The 23,004-nt window shown below is 38.9% G+C and overlaps 1 protein-coding gene across 1 annotated transcript in view; it reads left to right on the forward strand.

Moving 5' to 3' along the window:
- CTNND2 (catenin delta 2) overlaps positions 1-23,004 on the forward strand; it is an 821,124-nt gene that overhangs the window by 466,741 nt on the left and 331,379 nt on the right. Inside the window, exons 8-9 of the mRNA XM_054578328.1 lie at positions 129-323; positions 14,558-14,813. Of these exons, the coding sequence (XP_054434303.1) occupies positions 129-323; positions 14,558-14,813 (451 nt within the window). The remainder of the gene's footprint in view (positions 1-128; positions 324-14,557; positions 14,814-23,004) is intronic.

Raw genomic sequence — 23,004 nt, forward strand, 5'->3', positions numbered from 1 at the left:
CATCTTACTCGTTTGATTTTCTGCAAATTTCAATATTTTTTATCAAAAAAACAAAATACATCTTTGATAAGAACAAATTCTGTTTGCACATTGGTCAAGACTTCATGTCTCTGGTTCTTTTATTTCAGCTGGGTCCCGGGCCTCGTACAGCAGCCAGCACGGCCACCTGGGCCCAGAGCTGCGGGCCCTGCAGTCCCCAGAGCACCACATAGACCCCATCTATGAGGACCGCGTCTATCAGAAGCCCCCTATGAGGAGTCTCAGCCAGAGCCAGGGGGACCCTCTGCCGCCAGCACACACTGGCACCTACCGCACGAGCACAGGTGTGTATTCAGGACCCCCCGTCAGTGGCCCGTCCACGGTGGGTGGGCGTGCTTGGGAAGTCACATAACACTCCCTCGTGAAAGGGGCGTGTGCATGGGTGTGTGTGTTCATTTGTCCTCTTTCCTTACAAGCATTATGAACTGCTTCTGCCATTAATCTTTGTGCTGATGACAATGGAAACCAAACCTGGGTCCAGTTTCCCTCCCTGAGTATGCTATAAATTAAAGTGCCCTGGGGCTTGTAAGGTTGTTTTGTCAAACTGGCAGATTGAAGGAAGCCGGACTGATTTTTTTTATTCACCGTTATTAACATATGTAATGAATACCAGTGCTCCAGGAAAGCACAGTCATTATATGAGATGTAAAAGGCATATGCCTAATGCTGGTAAGTATTTCTCTAATCATATAGTCTGCCTATTTGGCAAGCTTGGGAGAAAAATATATTTACTAAAGAGCAGCATACATACTCTGTAAGGCAAACAGAATTTATCATTCACACTATTAGGTTGAATCATATTAAATTATTACTAAAGGTTGGATGTTGACCGTTGCGTATGGTTCAATCAACTGTATAACTCTCCTGGATTAAATGTATACTTTGAATTGAATACCGCCAGAGGCCACATGAAGAAAGACACGTGTTTTCCCAGAGCATGCAACCATTTGCAAAATAACTGGTCAGATGTCATGATTAAATGTACCAGAGAACACTTATGTTAACTATAAAATAGACATAATTAAGATGTTGAGACCTGCACTTATTATAAAGCCTCACATTGCTAAGCAATCTTAGGAAATATCCTGTAGCTGATTGGCGTAGAGAAGCATAGTCTCCTTCCTCCCTAATGATACACATTACCCTGGCCAGGGGCTGAGGCGTGGGAAAGTGGAAGCTCTGGTTGGGAACTTGGCCCATGGGCTTCTGCATCTTCAGGCTGTTCTAACTTCTGGTTACCACCAAGTAGAGTGTAGCAATTTAGTTAAACTGCATTATGATGCTAAATTACACGTTTTGAAATCCAGTCAAGCTAAGTTGCTTTTACAGTTGATTATTGATATTTACATTTCAGTGTTTCCCTGCATCATAGGAAAAAAAGGCACAACATACTCTTCATTTTATTTTTGACATTGTAAATGTCATCCAATGTTAATAATACATATCTTGGTTTACATGAAAAAATACCCATTTATTCTTTTGACAGAACCTATATCACCTTCAACCTGCTAAATCCATACCTACCTACCTGAGGTTAGACTTTTTAAACATTTAGTTTGTTGCATATTATTAACTTAGGTAATTTTTATTTTGATGGATCCTTTGTAAAAGACAGAGATAACAACCTCAGTTATGTTCAATGTCTAATTTGAATAAAAACTGACAACAAAAGAAATTATGTTCATTCTCTGTTCCATATTCATATGCTCTTAGAATTATCTCATTAATAAACTTCTCAGGGGTGGGATAAATGAAAAAGTAGCTACAATAAGAAATAAATACTTCATTCATCTATGTCAGATTAAAGACATGGGAAGACCCCCTCACTTTAAAAAATAGAGAAAACTGTATTCTCAGGCAAGGGTCGGCAGACTGGCTCCTGGGCCAGATCCAGCTGGCCACCTGCCTCAATAGCACTTGTGAGCTAAGTATGATTAATACATTTTTAAGTGGTTTACAGTCAAAAGATAGAATCTATTTTGTGATATGTAAAATTTATATGAAATCCAAAATTGAACATTCACCCATCAAGCTATTGCAGTACGGCTGTGCCCATTCATCTAGCTAGAGTCAGCCATCGCTGCTGTCCTGCCGCAGCGGCCGCATCGAGGACCTATGACAGCTGCCAGCCAGTCAAGCTGAGAATCTTTACTTCCTGGCCCTCTACTGAAAATGCTGCTGCCCCCTGCTCTCAGCCATGGATGGAGAACCGCGTGGAATGAATGAACGAGTGCTCTCCATTGGTCCCTCCCATGAGGGAAGGCAGCGTCCTCTGAGTGCTCCCAATGGGAAAATCTGTTTGCCTGGGCTTTTCCCAGCGACAGCCATTTCTGCCCTGGCAGAGTTCTGCTGAGGTGGTGACATCCACATGTCAAAATTCCTATCCCAGCCTGCACCTTGGAACTTGAGATGCTTTTGAGGAAATATGCTGACTTAATGCAACACTAGAATCGCATGGGTGGTCTCTCAGGATGACAGGTAGGGAGGATCACTGCACTCCAGGTCCGAAGAAGCCACAGACTCCCAAAAAGAAAAGAAAAGCTACAAGCTCTCACCCACCCCTTACACTTTCTCAGTTAACCCTGCAATTCCATTAACTGCCAGAACCCACATATTTGAGAAAATGCCTGTAATTTGGTATGCATCTTTTACACATAAATGATATACATATGATGCAATATTATTAAGTTATAACTAGTTAAAAGTCAAGATTAATGTAGAAGCTTTGTGGGATTGCTTTCCCTTGTCCAGGAGGCAGCTTTCACATCCCTGTGTTATATACACCCCACATGAGAGAAGCTGGCACAGACCTTTAAGAGGGCCAGAGAAAATACCCTAAATCTTTGGGAAAAGAGGACATGTTCTACAGAGCCAGTAAGACTTGACATGTTTAGAAGCCACTGGCATTTGGCTCAGATTTGTGGCCGAATGACTTGCACAACCAGTCTTATCTCTCTGCCCTTAAGTGTCAGCCCACTGGCTGGAGCTCCTCCAGTTTAATTCCTGACACATTTCCAGATGACACTTCAGGGAGAGCAGGGCAGGGGATTTGGAGATCAGCTGCCCCGCTCCAAGGAGTCAGCACTTGGGAATGAAGACACATGGGCTTGCCTAAACAGTTAAGGAATTGATATATGGTACTGTAGTATCAAGCAGGTGAGGCAGGATGGCAAAAGTATATAGGACGTCACTGTTTTCAGGTACTGTTCTAAATGCTTTGAATATATTTAGGAATCCCTGGAACCACCCTGGGAGGGAGGTGCTGTTATGGTGCTCACTTTATGGATCAGAACACTGAGGCACAGAGAGGCTGAGTTGTGTGCCCCAGGTCATACAGGTTGTACAGAGCAAGTTTTTAAACCTCCACCCCCAGGCAGTCTTGCCTTAGAACCTGGGCTCTTAATAGTTATCTTGGTTTGACCCTGCATTTGCAAAAATTGTCATTTCAAAACAAACTAAATATAGATTCATTTTCATCTAGAGCTTCAGGATTTTCTTTATCCTGTTATTTAAATATCTGTGAAAGACGTGCCATGTGCTAGATGCAATAGCAGATTCAAAGCTTAAATCTACTCCTTGTCCTTGGGCATGTTCACTTTCGTATCATAGAAAGTCATAAAAATAGGAAAATTTAACTGGTAATGGAAGATAGTATCTTAAGGACCAAAGAAATATTCCAGACAAAACTGAAGACAAGGTATTAATAAAAACACTAAGCAGCGCATAGCACCTTTCTTTCCTAGATAACATGTAACTGCAGATTGTGCAAGACACCATCCCCTGCCCTCGCTTACCCCAAAGATGCCTTCCTGTATTTCCTGGGCAAGAAGTGGGGGCATGGGAAGGTGTGGGTTTTCATCCATGGCCGCCCTCGATCATTCAGGGTTGCAGCTGTGCTGTCTACCAGCTCGGCTTCCAGGCATAACTCTTGGCTCCGTGGCTGCTCTCCTCTCCCTGCCTGGCCCAGCCCTGGGTTGACCCCATCTCTGGATTCCTTTGCCCCAAATGCCACAAAGGCTTTCCTGAGTAGTAGACTATTCTAGAGCGCTGAGGTACACAAGGAGATGGCTGCACAGAGAATACCAGGAAACAACTGTAGATACTGAAGAGATGTTAAGGCTTCTTAAACTTTCCACCAAAAGGGAATTCCTCAGGATTGCCTCTTAGGCCTACCCTCCCAGCATCTTTTCCCATCCATCCTCTAGGTCTTCCTTCTCCATCTCTCCTTTACAGCCGTCATGCTAAGCGACTCACCCCTGCGCCGCTATTATAAAGGCTAATGCAAATCTCAGACCCTAACTCAGACGAGGAGCACAGTCTACCTTTGGGTATTCCAAAAAGGGTCTCTAGGCTTTCCTAAATGAAATCTCCCTAACCATTACAACGGAGTCCTTGCGTACATGTGTTTATATACATCTAAATACTACATGTTAAAGGATCAGATGCGCAAATCCTACTTCTCACCTCTCTCTTGCTCCAGGCTTGTAGATGGTGAAACACACAAAGAAGTTCAGGATTCACACGCAAGGTAAATGTACTGTAAACTGCGCTTGGATAATTCAAAGCGTAGCTTAAACCTAAAGCGTCTAGCTTACACCTAGGAGATTTCATGCAAAATAACCGCTTTGAGCTGTACTTAGCCTGAAACAAATTAAATACAACTATCAATCTTAAGTAAAATAAAACATTCATTGTACAGACAAAAGTATAGGATAGAGAAATTTTAATTGGTGCTATAGAAAAAGTACCACAAGGGAATAATGAAAACAGACTAAAGCAATAAATAGCAAAGCTTACCCCTTCTACCTTCGGCATAATGATTTAACTTGAATAACTTAACAAAGAGAACCTAAATTAATCCCCCCGAAGCCAGACAAGCTATTCATGAACAGTTTTACAGAGCAAACTCATCTATGTAGCAAAACAGTGAGAAGATTTATGGATAGAGGTGATAAGCCTACCGAGCCTAGTAATAGCTGGTTATCCAGAAAAGAATCTTAGTTCAAATTTAAACTTACCTAAAAAATTCTCAATTTAATTGTAAGCTTAAATAGTAATTGAAAAGGGTACAGCCCTTTAGATGTAGAATACAGCCATTATTAGAGAGTAAGCATAAAAAGAAACCATAGTTGGCCTAAAAGCAGCCAAGAAATTAAATAGGATTTTATTCAGCTGAGTGGGCCCCGCCATCCCGGACCTACCTCCAACCGCTCAGGCTCAGACGCCCCAGCCACATCACCACAAGAGCCACAGACGTCTCCCCCTCCCAGGCCCAGCAGATGGGAGCGCGCCCTCAGGGCAGCCCGCCTCCCTGGGCCCAGAGGTGCTCTCAGTGGGGCAGCAAAGGGAGCGCCGAGCAGCTGCCCACATGCCCCAGAACAGAAGCAAGCATCACAGCCCCGGAGATCTGCAACCTAAAAGAAGGTAAAACCCTTCTGACTCAGATAAAATCCACTGAATCAGCAGTGGTCTGTGGTTAGCAGGGCTTCCCCAGAGAGTGCCATCTCACCAGACACGACAGCCTCCCCTTTCTTGTGGGGTCAGTGTGTGAAGGGACAGTGACAGAGAGAGGAGAGACAGGCCGGCTGCCGTGCATGCTCTCTCCCCGGGCAGGGAGGCGGAACTGTGTGGTTGCTGCCGGCAGCAGGAAAAGCAGGCCGGTGAGTAGGGCTGTGGTGTGAACACACCCACCTGCTTTCATGGGACAACCAGCCTAACGATGTTGCACAATGAAAATTTAAAGAGGCACACTTTTAACTAGGGTGTCTGTTTAAATAAAACATACCTTTCATCTGGGAAAAGCCTTCTCAAACCAGAGTTTATTACGAGTACAGGCAGACAAGGCATATGTGAGCCTCATGGATTTGCTTATACTGAAGTCTATTAAGCAGAAACTAAATAACACAAATTTTTATATCAAACTCCAGCACATCGATGACTGTCAACTCGGGAGTCATTTGATTAACACAAATGCTTTACTCTGACAACCCCCCAAACACATCTTTCTCAACTAGTGAAAATGACCAACGTCTACTGTGATGATAGACATGTGAATTTCCTTTTAGATAAATGTGATTCTAAGTGAGTGGAGAAAACAAGCTTTCTGTGATGGAAATGTCAGCTTGTAATAAAGAATGAATTATCATAGACACATTGCAAGGAGAAAGCATACTGAATATCTTTACGAGGTTGACAAGTATTGCAAACATAAAAAGAAAGAATGTGGTGAAAATATTTGCACATGTGGGCAAAGTATTTTTAAAAATCTTAATCTTCTGCAGTAATAGCCATTGCTTAACAAAGTTATAGAAGGATGACAGAGAACCTTCATATTCATAAAATTCTATTACTGTTCTTCAATAATATATAAAGAACATTTTCAATTAAAACCATCACTTGAGTCCACAAGAATGTGGATGATTAGCAGTTTATTACTTAGGCAGTGCTGTTACTTCAAACTGTAAAAACAATCGCTTCCCATTAGAGCAAGTCAACTTAGTTTCTTTGTAACTTCTTAGTTAAAATTTTTACCTTTTTTTTTTATCTAGAAAGACATGGACATGTTATCACCCAATTAGAGATGTATAATAAGCCCAATGACGAATAGCATCTTAAACTCAGGAAGAACTCCCAGTTGCTTACCTCTGTCAACTCACCTAATAGTATAAATAAAAAATATAATTACAGCTGAAGAAAGCCAGAGTGTTTGCTAGTAGAACAGTTTATGGTAAAATTCAAAAACATCAATATCAACTCCAATAATAATGATGTCATTACTACTAAAAATTACGCATTAAATACCACTCCCCACAAACAAAATATCTGATGTTAAAAGATTATCTTAAATTCACCCTTGAGTATTTTTCCGTTGAGTTTAGCATAGGTCAACCTGTGTAGAGTGCAGAAAATTGGAAGACCTTTACAACTGGGTTCTAAATGGTACCACTGTTGGAAATCCAGTGGATTGGGTGCTAAAGATTCCTCATTCCTAAAGTAATAGTATTGAACTCCCTTGAAGAGTATGTAGATCATATTCTTGGACCCACTGTCCCCTAAGCCATTTTTATTTTCTGGGCTTGCAGAGGGAATGCATATTATTTGGCTTATCTTATGCTTAATTTGTATTTATATAACATGTAAATGTTTGTTTATGTTTTCATATTTCTATATATACAAATATACCTAAAAACAAAGATAAATAATACAAAAACAAAAATGTTTTTCTTCCTTTTTTTGAACTCTACTTTATATTCTCCCTAATTTTCTTCATGTGCCAGATTCTTGTATTTTTTTTCTTGTTCTTTTTCCCACTGTCAGTAAATAATGCATGTAACCATCTATCATCATTAAAGTACCTGGAGAATGTTTGATTTTATTAAAAAGGATTCCTCTTCCCTCTTTCAAATATAACCCATAAAACATCTCTCTCTCTCCTTTTTCTTTACATGCCAGACCTTTATTTGTGTAGCTCTATAGATAACAGGTTATTTCATGAACAACATAGATGTGGGGTGAAGTATCCTCAGTATCACCTGCTGAAGAGGCTACTTCTAAAATCTACTCAAAGGGACCCGTATTATGGTTCATTGAGTTCTAAGAGCTTATTGAGGGAGAAAGGGCTGTTTGCAGGGCAGATGAAGAGTGTTTACAGAGCTGATGAAGCACCTTCCACTTCAAATGTTTGCCACAAGTTTCAATTCAATAGTGTAATCCTGCAAGGCAGGCAATTTGGTCAGCTGAGCTCTAAAACTCAACTAAGAGAAAAAATGTATAGCAGAACAGGAACTAAGGGAAATGCGATATTAAAAGGTCTTCTAATAGCATGACCAGCATTCACTTACCCATAATAATACGGAGCCATGATTTGCATAAGCGACATCAGGGTCTGCACAGGCAGGGCAGAAAGGGGGAATTCAATCTTCCTGTGTTAAAGTCATTTTTGTACACCATGCTTAAAACTATAAGGTGTTTTAACATTGTAACATTACTGATTGTTAGTTTGAGGTGTTAGATTCTCACACATTTTCTACGCAATCATGTAATCTGTTCTTAATGTAGTGATTTTTTCCTCCCCATTTGTATGGGTACATTACATTATTTTCATTGCATTGATCAGTCTCTAATTTATTTCATTTTGGAATTACCAACTTGAATTCTGATTTTATATTTTAAATTTGCACCAGCTATTGTATTTATTGTGACCTAATAAACATTTAACCTATGGATTCAGGAACGGTGCTTCTACATGGCCGTTTCTAAAGTGCCACAGGTGTGATTGTGATCTTTTTTAATCTGATCTTTCTCAAAATTGTTTACTGATCATAGGTTTAATAGCCCACCCTCTTTTTTAAAATCTGGTGATATCAATCTTTAAACTAAGACTCAAACACCTTAAAATAAAATGAAGATAACTATATATATTTTCATCTGTTGATTTTCATAGAAATGAAGAGTTACATTTTTCTGCATAAAGATTTTTGTATATTTTCCGCATATTTTAATAAATTCAATTTCATGTGAAGAGTATAAGTTAGTTAATACATGGATTTGTAACAAATTTTTTTTTCTGTATAATAGGTTGCTAATTTGTATTGTAAATCCATCTCTTCTCCATTCTTTTAGTGGCAACTTCACTTAATTTTAGGCCTCTGATCATTTTCTCACTTTTTCACCATGTTAGGTAATTCAGTAATATGTATTGCTGAGGTTTTAAACTCAATCCAGGGTGCAGTAGTGGTTATAAGCATAAACTCTGGAAGCAACATGCAAGGGCTTGAATTCCTTCTCGGCTAGATATCAGGCAAATTTAGGAACGCTACATAATTGCTCTATGCCTTGGTTTCCCATCTGCAAAGTGAGAATGAGGTGTTTGTTCTTTTAAAGGGTTTTTGGAGCAAATCTGAATCCACGCAAATGAAGCACTTCCAAGAGCTATAGAGTCTGCTACCCGGTGGGAGGGGCCTTTCACCCCAATGTGTTATCACCCCTCTTCCTTGCTTTAGCCTTTAAAAATTTTTTTAATTTTTCAATTAGAGTTGACATACAATATTGTACTCATTTCAGGTGTATAACTCAGTGATTAGACACTATATAACTTACTAAATGATTACCCCAATAAATTAGTATCCATATGGCACTATACATAGTTACTACATTATTGACTATATTCCCTAATGTTGTACTTTACATTGTCATGACTATTCTGTCACTACTGTTTTCTACTTCTTAATCCCGTCACCTTCTCACCCATCGCTCTAAACCCGTTTCCATCTTGTAACTGTCAAAATATTCTCTGTTTCTATGAGTCTGCTTCTGTCCTGCTTGTATATTTCTTTTGTTTTCTTTTTTAGATTCCACATATAAATGAAATCATATGGCATTTGTCTTCCTGTCTAACTTATTTCACTCAGCACAATACCCTCTAGGTCCATCCATGTTGTTGCTGATGGCAAGATTTCATTCTTTTTTATGACCGAGTCATATTCTGTTGTACATATGCACCACTTCTTCATCCATCCATCTATTGGTGGACACTTAGGTTGCTTCTATATCTTGGCTATTGTAAATAATGCTTCATTGAATATATATATATAGGATATATATATATATATATATATACCCTATATATATATATATTTTTTTAATTTAGTGGTTTTGGCTTCTTTAGATAAATACCCAGAAGTGGAATTGCTGGGTCCTTCTTTGTATATTGTTATATAGCCTTTGTCTTAAAGTCTATTTTGTCTGGTATAAGTACTGCCACCCCAGCTTTAGTTTGTTTGTTTGCATTTTCATGACGTATCTTTTACTATCCCTTTACTTTCAGTCTGTGTGTGTCTTTTTATCTGAAATGAGCCTCTTGTAGACAGCATGTGTAAGGGTCTTGTTTTGTTGTCCATTCAGCCTCTGTATGTCTTCTTTTTTTTTTTTTTTTTTTTAGCAGCCACTTGTAATCTTTTATTCAAACAAGGGTGATTGATGGATAATTGGTTAAGACAATTAGATGAATGGTTAGTAAGGAACCAAATACTCACCCGGACTCAAAACACCGAACAGATTCCTTATGAAATACACCAAACTTAGTTTCTCCAATGATGAGACAAATTGGTGTTGTGTGATTCCTGATGTAACAGAGAAGTATACAGCATCATCTGTATAGTTATCTTGCCTAATTGTTTTAACTTTACGCATGAGAAAACAATCAGACAAAGGAGCATTTAATCCATTTTTATTTAAAATAGTTGTTGATATCCCTTGCCAGGTGACTCAGTTGGTTAGAGCATTGTCCCATACACCGAAAGGTTGTGGGTTCAATTCCTGAACAGAACACATAACAAGGTTGCAGGTTTGATCCCTGGTCAGTGCATGTACAGGAGGCAACCAATCAATGTTTCTTTCTCACATTGATGTTTCTCTCTCTCTCTAAAATCAATAAACACATCCTTGAGGTGGGGGGGAGGATTAAAAAAATAATAAAGTAATTGTTGATAGGTATCTATTTTCATTTTATTATTCATATTTTTTACCTTATTTTTTCTTTTTGTTAAAGAAAACCCTTTAACATGTCTTGTAATACTGGTTTGGTGGTGATGGAATCCTCTAGCTTTACCTCGTCTGTGAAGCACTTTATCTGCCCCTTGATTCTAAATGATAGCTTTGCTGAGTAGAGTAATCTTGGTTGTGGGACCTTGTTTTTCATTACTTTAAAGACTTAATGCCAGTTCCTTCTGGACTGCACAGTTTCTGTTGAGAAATCAGCTGACACTAGGGAGCTCACATGTATGTGGCTAACTGCCTTTCAGATCTTCTCTTTGTCTTTAAACTTTGTCATTTTAATTATGATGTGTCTTGGTGTGGGCCTCTTTTGGTTCATCTTTTTTGGGACTCTCTGTGCTTCCTGGACTTGAATGTCTGTTTCCTTCACCAGATTAGGGAAGTTTTCCATCATTACTTTTTCACATAGGTTTCCAGTTTCTTGCTCTCTCTCTTCTCCTCCTGGCACCTCTGCAATGTAAATGTTGGTGCACTTGAAGTTGTCCCAGAGGCTCCTCTTACTATCCTAATTATTTTATTCTTCTTTCTTTTTGCTATTCTGATTGGGTGTTTTCTGCCTCCTTATCTTCCAAATCTCTGATTTGTTCAACTGCTTCATCTACTGCAATGTTGATTCCCAATCATGTATTCTTCATTTCAGTTAATGTAGTCTTCATTTTTGACTGGTTCTTTTTTTTTAATCTCCATTTTTATGTTTTTTCCCCACTTTGTTGAAGTTCTCACTAAGTTCATATACTCTTCCCCTAAATTCATTGAACACCCTATAACCAGTGTTTTGAACTCTGCATCTAGTAGTTTGCTTGTCTCTACTAGCAATTTGCTTGTCTCTACTAGAACTTTGTTCAGGTTTTTTATTTTTTCCTGGAGTTTTGTTCTTCTCATCATTTGGGACACATTTCTTTGTCTCCTCATTTTGGCTGTCTCCCTGTGTTTGTTTTTATGTGTTAGGTAGAGCTGCTACATTTCCTGGTCTTGGTAGAGCAGCCTCATGTAGTCGTTATCCTGTAAGGTCCAGTGGCACAGCCTCCTTGACCACTCCAGGTGTGCCCCCATGTGGGCTCTACATTCTTCTGTTGTAGTTGAGCCTTGATTGCTGTTGGCCCCTCAGTGGGAAGGATTTACTTGTAGGCTGTTTGGCTGCGAGGACTGGCTGCAACCACCATGGAGAATCAGCTGTGCAGGGTTCAACCTAATGGAGCAGGACTCAACTTCAGCAAGGCTCTGGTTCCTGCTGAGTCCACACCTTGAGTGGATCCCTTGTAGAGGAGGTTGGGTGGTGCTTCGACATGGTATGAAGCTGTCCACCATCACCTCTATTCTAACATCAGTTGATATTAAATGGTAATAATTATAACAGCTCACTTATTTGTTGAACATTTTCTGCATATTAGGTGTTTAATACTTTTCATGCATTTAAAGCAAACAACTGTTTCATGATGCCATTTTGTTTCCTTCACTTTACAATTGGGAAACTAGGGCTTAGAGAGCTCTGTTAACTTGTATAATACCAAGAATTGGCCAAAAGGCTTCATGTGAACCCAATTCTCTAACTTCAGCAGCCAAGCTCTGAATAAGTTCCATGATATTTTCCCCACAAAAAGGCTACAGTAAAATACAAATATGAGCCTAATGATATTCACAAATTTTCTTTCATTTTTCCTTCCTACTGAAACTCTGAGATGTTGCCTTCCTCCTTCTGCTTCATTAACTGCATTTCACACTCTGTCTTCACATTTTGACCCAATCTGCCTTCTAGTCTTCACCATTTTTTATGTGCTGCTGAGAGTGTTTTTCTTAAACTGCTCTCATTATATTCTTTTTTAATTTACTGTACTTTGAGAGTTTTTGGCATGGCTAGTCAGGTTTTTCACCTTACATATCCTGCCTTTTTTTTTTTTTTTTACAATTATGTTTCTTTAGATTTCAATATTATTTTCTGATCTCTACTATTTTGTCTTTCTCCCTATTAATCATTGTAAATATTGCATTAGTAATGAATAATTTGTCATAGATTTCTTTTCTGATGTCAGTAACCATTTGAAGCAGGTTTACATGTAGACACTAAGTTTCCTGAATGGAAAAAAAAATGCATTTATCTGAAAAATACCAGGTGTACTTGGGGTTCCCCTTTTTTCCTTGATTTCTGGCTAGATTATCACAACTTTTAGAAAATAAAATGTTATTTATCTCTGTTCTTCTAAGAGCAGGGTATGCCTGGCTTAAATTTTAAACCCCTTTCACCATAATATAAAGCACATTGTTCATAAATTTATAAAATATGGTTTTAAGTGATGTGTGTAGTATTTTGGAGAAAACATAAACCCTCTAAAAATTGCATGAAGACATAAAACAGATTTTCTGGTTATAAACTTAATATTAGTTAGTCTAATCTAATCACTATGAAGCTTAACCCATCAGGGCAACCACGCCATTTCAAAAGACTGCTCCTCTGGGAATGTACACATTTTTGTGTTTAGAAAGTTTTTCTTAAATATTTTCTAGTTTTCATCATGTCATGGTGCCTCTTCCCATAATTTTGGTTATTATATAATTGAAAGCTCGTTGGAAATGAGAAGTGCTAAACTGTTAATTAAAAACCAGTTCTCAGTATTAGAATGTGTTCCTCCAGCTCCCTTTGAGACTCTTTTTGTCTTTTTGACACAATTTCCTTAACTTTTTTTAACAGTTATTTTCTCAATGTGATATAATTTGTGTTTGATTTGGCATATATCATTTAATGTAAGAAAGGATAAAAATAAGCTTTATTGTCACCCACTAATAAGCTCAGGAAGTCTAGGTTGTAGGGGTGATTTATACAGGGAACCTAACGCCATGTGGAGCACCCATGGCAGAAATGGGGGCACAGGACACTAGCTGCATTTTGGGCATTTTCTGATCTATAAGGGCCAGGAAGTAAATATCCTGTCTAATATTGATAATGGCTAATAATTGTTGCAGCAGTTAATACCTGGTCACATTCTATTAGTATGAAGATGCTGCTTGCATTGTATAGGTCATCTGAAACCATGTGTCGAATTTTTTTGAGATCCAGAAAATCGCAAAAGTTATGACATGAAATGAACGGAAAAGAATCTAGGAAGGAAACAAAAAAATTGAAATTCAGTTTGGAAATAGTCATACTGATTTAAATAGCTGGTGTAAAATCTTCTCAAAATAACTTAGACACATAGAAAAGAGGCAAATATTCTGGCAAAGCCAAGTAAACTCATCATGTTGTCTGGTTGCCAGTTGGGCTGGTCTTCACCTTCCCCTGCTTGCCTGCCTCTCTCCAAATACATTTGTTACTGTGACAGCTTTAGTTGAAAAGAGGTCTATGAAAATCCCCTGCAAGTTCCTTTTCAGGAATGAGAGCAGCCCTGCGTTTACTGCTGGAGGACTAATTAGGGAAACACAAGCCCCACCTTCCTCCACCTCCACCCCACGTGCGTGTTCCCTTCTCCTGTCTCCTTATTTTTTTAATTTAGGAAAATTAATTACATTACTGAGTTTGTTTAACACCCTTAAGAAACATCCCATGAATGAACACTTTCAGAATTTTCTCAACATGAATAAAAACTAACTGTCCATGATTCCCTATAAAATATTCCCTATTTGTCTTCTGGGTTTTGGTTTTGCACAGAGTTCACATCAGATTAACAAACCTTCCCTTGGATTTTGGCAAGCAATAAGCAGACAACAGATGCATTTTCCCCCAGAGCTGAAAGTCTTATTTCTGAAATCGTGTGCTAATTATCATTTTACTGGACAACATTGAATATATTGGTTCAAATGTGACCAGTTATTTTTTTTTATTCTTTCAAACCCTTATTTATTTATTTATTTATTTATTTATTTATTTATTTATTGGTTAATGCGTGTAATTTTTCCCCCTGCCTAGACCTGGTTAACCATTTCTGTGAGCAGGTCCTCAATTTTTTACTTTGTCCCTACTTTCCTGTCCTAGCCCCATCTTCCCCTGGTGTCGACTCCGTCCCCTTGCAGCGCACAGGCAGCCAGCATGGCCCACCGACTGCCGCCACAGCCACCTTCCAGCGGGCCAGCTACGCCGCCGGCCCAGCCTCCAATTACGCGGACCCCTACCGACAGCTGCAGTATTGTCCCTCTGTTGAGTCTCCATACAGCAAATCCGGCCCTACCTTCCCGCCCGAAGGCACCTTGGCCAGATCCCCGTCCATTGATAGCATTCAGAAAGATCCCAGGTGGGTACAAATGTTTTCCTTTTCCCTACTTAATGTCCAAAGAGGTTTTCTAACCAGGCATTGTATGGCACTCTCTTCTCCTACATCACATTGTTGCATTCATGTCATGGGCTGAGTATTAAAGAGTTGACTTTTGTAGGGTTTTATAATCTTTTGTCTGTTTTGGAATGTGGATATTGGCCATGGATCCCTAGTATCTTCTGCGGTTTAACAGCAAATAATACAGGTGATCTTTTGATCAGAACAGAAGCAGGTGCTTGAGGTTCCAGCTATTGGATGATAACATCTATAACAGCTCTCTTTAATGCAAAGGAAACTGAGGATTGGGGATGATCTCATTTGACATCAAATGCCACAGATTAGGTATTTTACTGTTTCAATGGAGATATGCTTTGTCACTATGTATTGTTTCTATTTTTCAGCATATAAAGCGGTTCATAGACCAGGCTACACTAAAAATTGAAAACTTGGAAAACCCATACTACCTTTATTTTTCTGTGTCTGAAAGAACATGAGGTTGACATTGTTTGGGCATTGATAAAAACTTGAACATAATGTATTAAGGAAATTGTCACCTTGAGATGTGTCTCTTTTGGCTTTCTTTTTTCAACAGTGGCAAGAGATCTAGTGATGCTCCACTTCTGAAGTTGGAATTGCATTCCTGTAGAATTAAATGATGTTTTATTCATAGCCATTTGATTTATGCTGATAGAGTCTCATAAATATATATCTGCATCTGTGAATACCATGGATATGTCACATTTCTGGTATTTCTTTATAGCGGGGCATGCAGCTTGACTCTGGGGGCGTACTTGAAATTCATCTCCAAGAATTTTCTCTGATAGAGTGTGCAAGTGCATATGTAGTATGTTGAGGGGTTTGAATAGATTATTTTGTAAAAAGATATCACTTCTACAAACGTAAAGGCAGAATGGGATTATTTTATGGTATCCGTTGAGATAGCTACTTCAGCACCATCCTCTGCCCGCCCCTACCAAGGATTCATGACAAATATATTTGGTAGAACCTCCATTGTGAAAGAATTGCAACAAATGTTCACTATTAACTACGAGTAATAAGAAATATACTTCCATTTACATTGTGCAGCATCCTGCTTATTAAGGTTTTCAGTCTCAACAACAGTCTCTACAGTCTTGGTCCTTAGGTGTTCTGGTCATGTGTGGATGGAATGTTCTTCAGCCAACGGTTCAACATCCTATTTTTAAATAAATTTTCTTGATATGCAACTGAAAACATATAGAAATAGAATAATAGTTAGCCCTTAAGAAATGCTAAGTAGAATACTGAATTAGCATTGCTTTATTTAACATTGTATATTTAAATTAGGATAAATATTTTATCTCCAATGGGAAGTTTTTAAATTTTTATACTAGGGGAATTTGGCTTAATAAGAAACCAAATTTATGTTCCTCTAGCTATAGATAAGCTTCTTTATTTTCTACTGTGTGTTAAATGCATTTTATTTTACTAAGTGTCATATCCTTTCCATTTTATATTACTGTCAGTTTTATAGCCTGTTTTCTTCTTTCAGTATATTGTCAAGGCTCTTATCAAGTTATGGATTATGCCACTTATATTTATTGAGTGCACACTATCAACCAAAAAAGAGAAACACCAATAAGAAATGTTAGAATGAATAAGAAAATATTCGCCACTAATCCTTTGTTTATGTAAAATTTATATGCAGATTAGCATTATATGAATTACAGACTCACTATGTTTTTCTCAAGAATGCTAGGGATTGGCCTTAACTATGTGTTCATTCAGAAAAAAAAAAATCATGCCAGTGTTTTAAGCCCAGCTACACAAAAACAGAACCAGATCTAGAACCACAACTGGATTGTTTTGACTTAACACAAAAGGCACTAATAACCTGGCTTCATGCAAAATGGATGGAGTATATAATACGATAAGACCTTGCTTGTAGAGTTTTTTTAAAATAAAAGACTACATTAAAGTGTTCAGATTTAATTGAGAGACATCCCAAATCTAAACTTCCAAGTCCAAAATCTAATAATTTTATGACAAGATTTTTGCATCATCCTTCAAATAATGAATTTTTATTTCCCCAAAGTGACAGTTACTAGAACTAATATGTTCAACCTCTAGGTTTCAAAGTTTTTTATTGTGGCATTATGGCTTATGATTTAAACTTTTTCAGTCTTTAGACTTCTTTTAGCTCTTATGCACATGTTTTTAAAGAGAGTTTTTAGTGATTATTTACCATTAAATAGCAGACCATCGAAGCCTCTTTCCTATTACGAACTTATCTTCACAACACAATTCTCAAATCACTTTTATTACATCTTTGATATAATTTTCCTTTGTTGGGACGGTGGAGGGGAGGGACTAATATCTCCAAATGCCATGCCTTAAATAAAAGAAGAGTTGGGGTATGAATGATTCAATGAAGATCATAGTGCTGACACGTGGGTATGCAGCCAAAAGCCACAGTTTTAGAGCACTCTGGCACATATTGGCATGAACATTTTTATTTTCTAATAAAAAGAAAAAGGAAAGCATATACTCACATCTCTTATGACTTTTTCAGAGGGTAGTAGTGCCAGGTACCTATTGTAGGAGCAGGGAGGAACGAAGGAAATGCAAACCATCTAAGTACATCTCTTCTCTCTGATAATTGTTTATTGGATGTGCAGTCTTCCTTTTCTTTTCTATTCTTTTTTTCTCTTCTCTTCTTTTTTCTTTTTTCTTTTTTAATATCTGCCTTATTTTTCTTATCACAATCCAGTGTCTTTTCTCTGTTTGAGTTTATTATAATTCAGTGAGAAGTTTTCAAAATGTACATTTGAAAATAAGAAATTGAAATCAAGATAGTCCCAATTCAGTTATTAGACCTGAGACCAGAGGACCGCGCCCCCCCCCCCCCCGCCCTTAGCTCTTAATCACTCCAAGCCCGAGCATGCACAGGGGATCCTTCTGAAGGGTCAGAGTTCCCTGGCTGGCCTGGCTCCGTCATAGATTGTTGTTGCAAAACTTTGGTCCTTTGACTTTTCACTGACCCCCCTCTGTATTCCAACAAAGAATGCACAAAAATCTTTTATATAAGAGACCATAAAATCTAATTTCCTTTTTAAAGTCAGGAATCACTTTGAAAATGTTCGTATATATATTTTATATTTTACTTTACAACCAGTATTGCAGAGGAGGTTTTATTTGTTAATTGCCTGTTATCTTTCATAAAATGTGAATCTCTTAAGGATTGTTGTCATGGCTAATATATTTTTGATGCTATACCAAATGCTGTTTTATTTACTACTGTTCTTAAGTATATAGGTCAAACATAAATCTTTAAATTATATTCAGTGATGTTGGGAGTGATTTTATAGCACTCTTATTTTGAAAATATGATTAGTGGAATAACTAGAGAAAAACTAAGCAAAACTGACACACCTGACTATACTAAAGCTACTATAAACGTTCTCGATAAAAGAAGAAAAGTTTGGCTAGGATATTGACTGACATAACAATGTGTAGGTTATAGAAAGAATACCATCTTTTAATCGTGTTTGATTAATTCCTTCTCAAATATTGTAATCCTTGATGTATACTTTCTCAAAAATAATTTTCCAAAGATGCTTAATGAATCTAAATTATCATAAACATGATTTACAATAAAACTATCTTCTTGTTATTCAACATAATAGAGAAATAAATAAAATGGCACATCTTTACTGCTGAATTTAGGCCCAGATTAACAACTGCATTTTTAGCTGGCTCTCAAACTTGTGTAGCATGTTTCTGTTTCAAGCCATGATATTTGACCAATAGTATAAAAATGCACATTTTAAGGAATTATCTAGTGCATTTGTACTATATTTTATCTGCTACTTTTAAGATATTAATAAAATTATTTTATTATCAAGTATTATTAAATATTAAGTAATATTGCTTATAAATATCTTATCATTAAGTAAACCTATGTTAAGAATGTTTCCAAATGTTCTTTCTTTATTGTTTCCATGCCCAATTAAAAAAATAGCATAGATAGGGTATAGTGAAATGAGTGTTCAGGAAACAAAATATACTATAAAAATCTTCACCTTTTAGAAAGGTGAAGATTCAAAAAATATTTTTTAAACATTTCTTAAAGTTTGCAGTACTATTATGTAATTTTAGTAACATGGCTGAAGTGTTTACAATGAAACAATTACATGATGGTCTTCCCAGTTTAGTTCCTTTGGGTTGGAAATCTCTGGGGAATAAATTTGCTTTTCACTGAAACACCCAGCAATCACTTATTTAACTGGAGAGTTGTCAGAGGGGAAAATAAAGCTGCACATGGTAAAAACCTTCAGAGTATGAAGAACACTTAGAAGTCATTTATTCAGTTAGGCTAAAAGCAAGTCACGCAAGTGGCCGTTCATTCTCTGCTTGAATGCCTCTAACAATGGGCCACTCACCATCTGTAGAAGAATTTTATTAATCCTTTGACTAACTCGAACCTTGAAAAATAATTTATATTGATACAGAATCTGCGTGTCTTGTACATTCATTCCCTGGCCTTATTTCTGACCTTAGACATCACATGAAGAACACCCATCTTTCTTCGAAGGACAGCCTTTAAGCATGGATATTAACCCTCCCAACGTTTCCCAGGCCTCCTGCTCCCCTGCGAGCTGTAGTCCCCTCTGTGAGCTGTCATTTCTAGGGCTCTTCTCAGGGAGTCCTGCAGTGGCCAGTCTCCTTCCTTGTTCCATCTCCAGACATGCAGAAAGAGAACAAGTGGTACCTTTGGGCAACCTGGGCTCCTAGTAGATTTTCTAGATAGGTAAGATGAGGAAAATGTTTATAATGATGATGACAACAATGATAATTAAAATTATTCAAGTAATGTTTCATGCTCAGCATTAAACCGTTTGTACTCATTATTTTATTTAATCCTCCCTAAAGCCCTCTGACTGCCTGACATGACTTTTTATGGTGCTCATTTTACAAAAGGGGAACTGAGGCAGAGACAGCTAGAAATTGATCCCAAGTCTTTCTGACTTCTAATTCTAAGCTTCTAACTACAGGAAGGCTGGCACAAGTATTAATGCTATAGTCCAATGAAATGCCAGGTCTTTTCACTTGTGACTTCTACAAAGCACTGAGTCAATTATCTTTAGCCTGAATTTTTAATTTTGTTTTTAACTTAATGAAGGATTTGACATTTACTCCTTGTTAGGTGATTCCATTTTTGATCCCACAGAAATCTTTGCTTGGTCCCTGTTTTATCATCCAGTGCAAGGGTCCCCAACCCCTGGGCCATAGCCAGTCCAGACCTGTTAGAAACTGGGCCGCACAGCAGAAGGCGAGCTTGAATTGAATGCACTTGAATCATCGTGAAACCATCCCTCCCCCATCCCGGTCTGTGGGAAAATTGTCTCCAAAGAAAGCGGTTGGTTCCTGGTGTCAAAAGGGTTGGGGACTGGTGATCCATTATCACTTGGATCCATGTCTTTGGAAATTTGAAAGGCTTACACATCTTCAGCCAGGTTTTATCGATACATAACCAGAGCTCGTGGCCCAAAGACAGAGCCTTGTAGTTCTCATTCCTCTGGACTGCTCCCCACGGGTCCGTCTGAAGGCACCACATACGTTCTAGGTGACATCTCTTAGCCGTATTCTAGGGTGGGTTTTGTAGGTGCAATGACAGCATGAAAGCAGCTTCATTCTTTGAAGGGCTTTAGAGTTATGCCAGAGAGAAAAACGTCTTCACAGATGACTGTGATTGAGAAATAAGACTGATATACAAAGAAAGTACTGAAGAGGAATCGAGTGTTTGGCACAAACTTTGAGGAGTGAATGATACTTAAACACTTGAAAAAATATGGGAGTGCTTTCTAAGCAGAGGGAGCAGTTCAAAAGAAAAGATGGCTGGAAATGGAGGGAGCAGGGCCTGCTTAGGTCAACCGCTCATGCCTGGTTCTGCTAGGACTTGGGGTGCACAGAGGGCAGCTGCCTCTGAACCTCCCTGTCCGCCCACCCAATCCAAAGAAAATTTTGCTTGCAGCTCCATATATGGACATATTTTACTTATAAATTATAAACATAGTATACTAATTTTTTAGGACTGCCACCACAAATTACCACAAACTGGGTGACTTAACCAATAAAAATTTATTTTCTCATCCTTCTGGAAGTGTAGAAGTTCAAAATGGTGCGGGGCCGTATTGCTTCCAAGGGCTCTAGACGAGACTTCTTCCTGGCCTCTTCTGGCCCCTGGCTGCCCTGGCTGCAAGACCTCAGTCCCTGCCTTTATCTTCATGCGCTCTTCTTCCTTTGTGTCTGTGTCTCTTCTTCTTAAAGGAACACCATTGTGTTTAGAATCCTTTCTACTCAAGTGTGACCTTGTCTTGTCTTAATTATATTGGCAAAGACCCTATTTCTAATCAACAAGGCCACTTTCCGAGCTTCTGAGGAGACCTGAATGCTGGGGAGACACTCTTCAGCTAAAAGCACGTGCTAGGTATTCTAAGATACAATTTTTACTGTATGATAAATGAACGCTAAAGATAGAACTGAAAATAGAGCATGTTAAAGGTGAAACAACATAATTAAAAATTTCTATCTCAGTTTACATTTTTAATCATAAAAACTTTTCTCTCAAAAGGACAATATAGTTAAACACATTAGACCTGAGCAGATTATCATTGTTTCTACCGGCTGAGATGACTGGTGGTCATCACTTCAGGTAAAGGCAGATGGGTGACCTTGGCTACTTCTTGGCTTTGGGGCCTGGGGCACTGTTAGCGCTGTCTTGTTCACATTGTGAGGGTTAGATTACAGAGAGACAGTATAATCCAAAATTTTGCATGGACCAACACACATCAATCAGCAGCGGTAAGGAGCCCTAGGTGAGGTGTCCACACAAGCAAAGGTGTCCCTGTCAACCCACTGTGTTGAAGCTTCCAGTAAAAGACACGCCATCCTCTGAAATGCAGGCCCAGTGAGAGGGCCGGGGCCAGTCCATGCAATGACTATGACAGTTCTTCCTTTCTCTATTTTGTTTAGATAAATAAATGAGTGGAAATTCAAAAGTTCTTCTCTACACCCCCCCCCCCACCATGTGGGTGATTTTGTGCAGCCCCGTGGTGCATGTTCTCATCCCCACCCCCTGGGAATAGAGAAGGCCTGGGCCGTGGAGGGCATCCAGTCCAAGGGGAAAGGGTTCTTAGCAAATGACGATTCCAGCCATGATGCTCCTCTGCTCTGCCCGCAGTGTGCGCGTGTGTAAATGGGACAAATGGAAGTGTCTCCCTCAGAGAGCTGTTGTGAAGATGTGATAGGCTAAATCTTCGGACTGTTACCTTGCGTAGGGGAGGGCCCATTGTTAGTGGAGGTTGGTACCACTGCCTTCCCGCTGCATCCACCACTTGGGCTGTCAGGAGCACCCATGGATGGAGTCGGGCTGAGAATGGCACTTGGGAGGCAGAGACATGGAAGACATGGCAGAAGGCAGAGAGGCCGGGAGCTGTCTGGTTGGAAGGACAGACGAAGGCCCAGCAACAGACCCTGGGGCATGCCCTGCTGGGAGGCTGGGAGGCCGGTGGTGGGAGGGCATCTAGTAGGGGCAGAACACAAGTCAGCAGGAAGCAGCTCAGGCCTCACGCCCAAGAAACAGAACTACAGGATGGAAGGGAAGACTTCACTGCAAAAGGATTTTTATTTTGTTTTACAAAAGCTTCCTTTTCAGGACTCCTTTTATCAGTTTAAAGCAATGTTCACACACAATACTTGTCTCTGCTAATATTGATTTTGTGGTAGCCTGGAACACTCACTTTGCTTCCTGTCTTCAGATTCACTTGTAGGAGTAAACACTTGCATTTCTAGCATAGTGACTCATTCTAACACCACCCCGCACCTCGTTGATACTGAAGCATGTTCTGGCATAGGGGCCACCATGACATTCCTCACTTAAGAGTGATGGAACATAGGCGGTCATGATTGTTGTGTAACTGTACTCAGAGTTCTACTTAGTTAATGAATCATTAGCAAATAATCCATCAGATAAGGTGATGGGAATCTTTGTTTTGTGCTTTTCTTGTATACAGATGTTCCTATTCAGAACCAAGCCCCCTTTTCCCCTCAATCCACGTGCTTTCAGGAAAACAGACCTTTCCCCCAACTTTAGGAGCTCATACATAGTAGCCCAAGAGCTGATCACCCA

The sequence above is a fragment of the Pteronotus mesoamericanus genome, unplaced genomic scaffold, assembly GCF_021234165.1.
Source record: "Pteronotus mesoamericanus isolate MK-2021 breed Mesoamerican mustached bat unplaced genomic scaffold, CSHL_Meso_final contig_50, whole genome shotgun sequence".
Classification (NCBI taxonomy): Eukaryota; Metazoa; Chordata; class Mammalia; order Chiroptera; family Mormoopidae; genus Pteronotus; species Pteronotus mesoamericanus.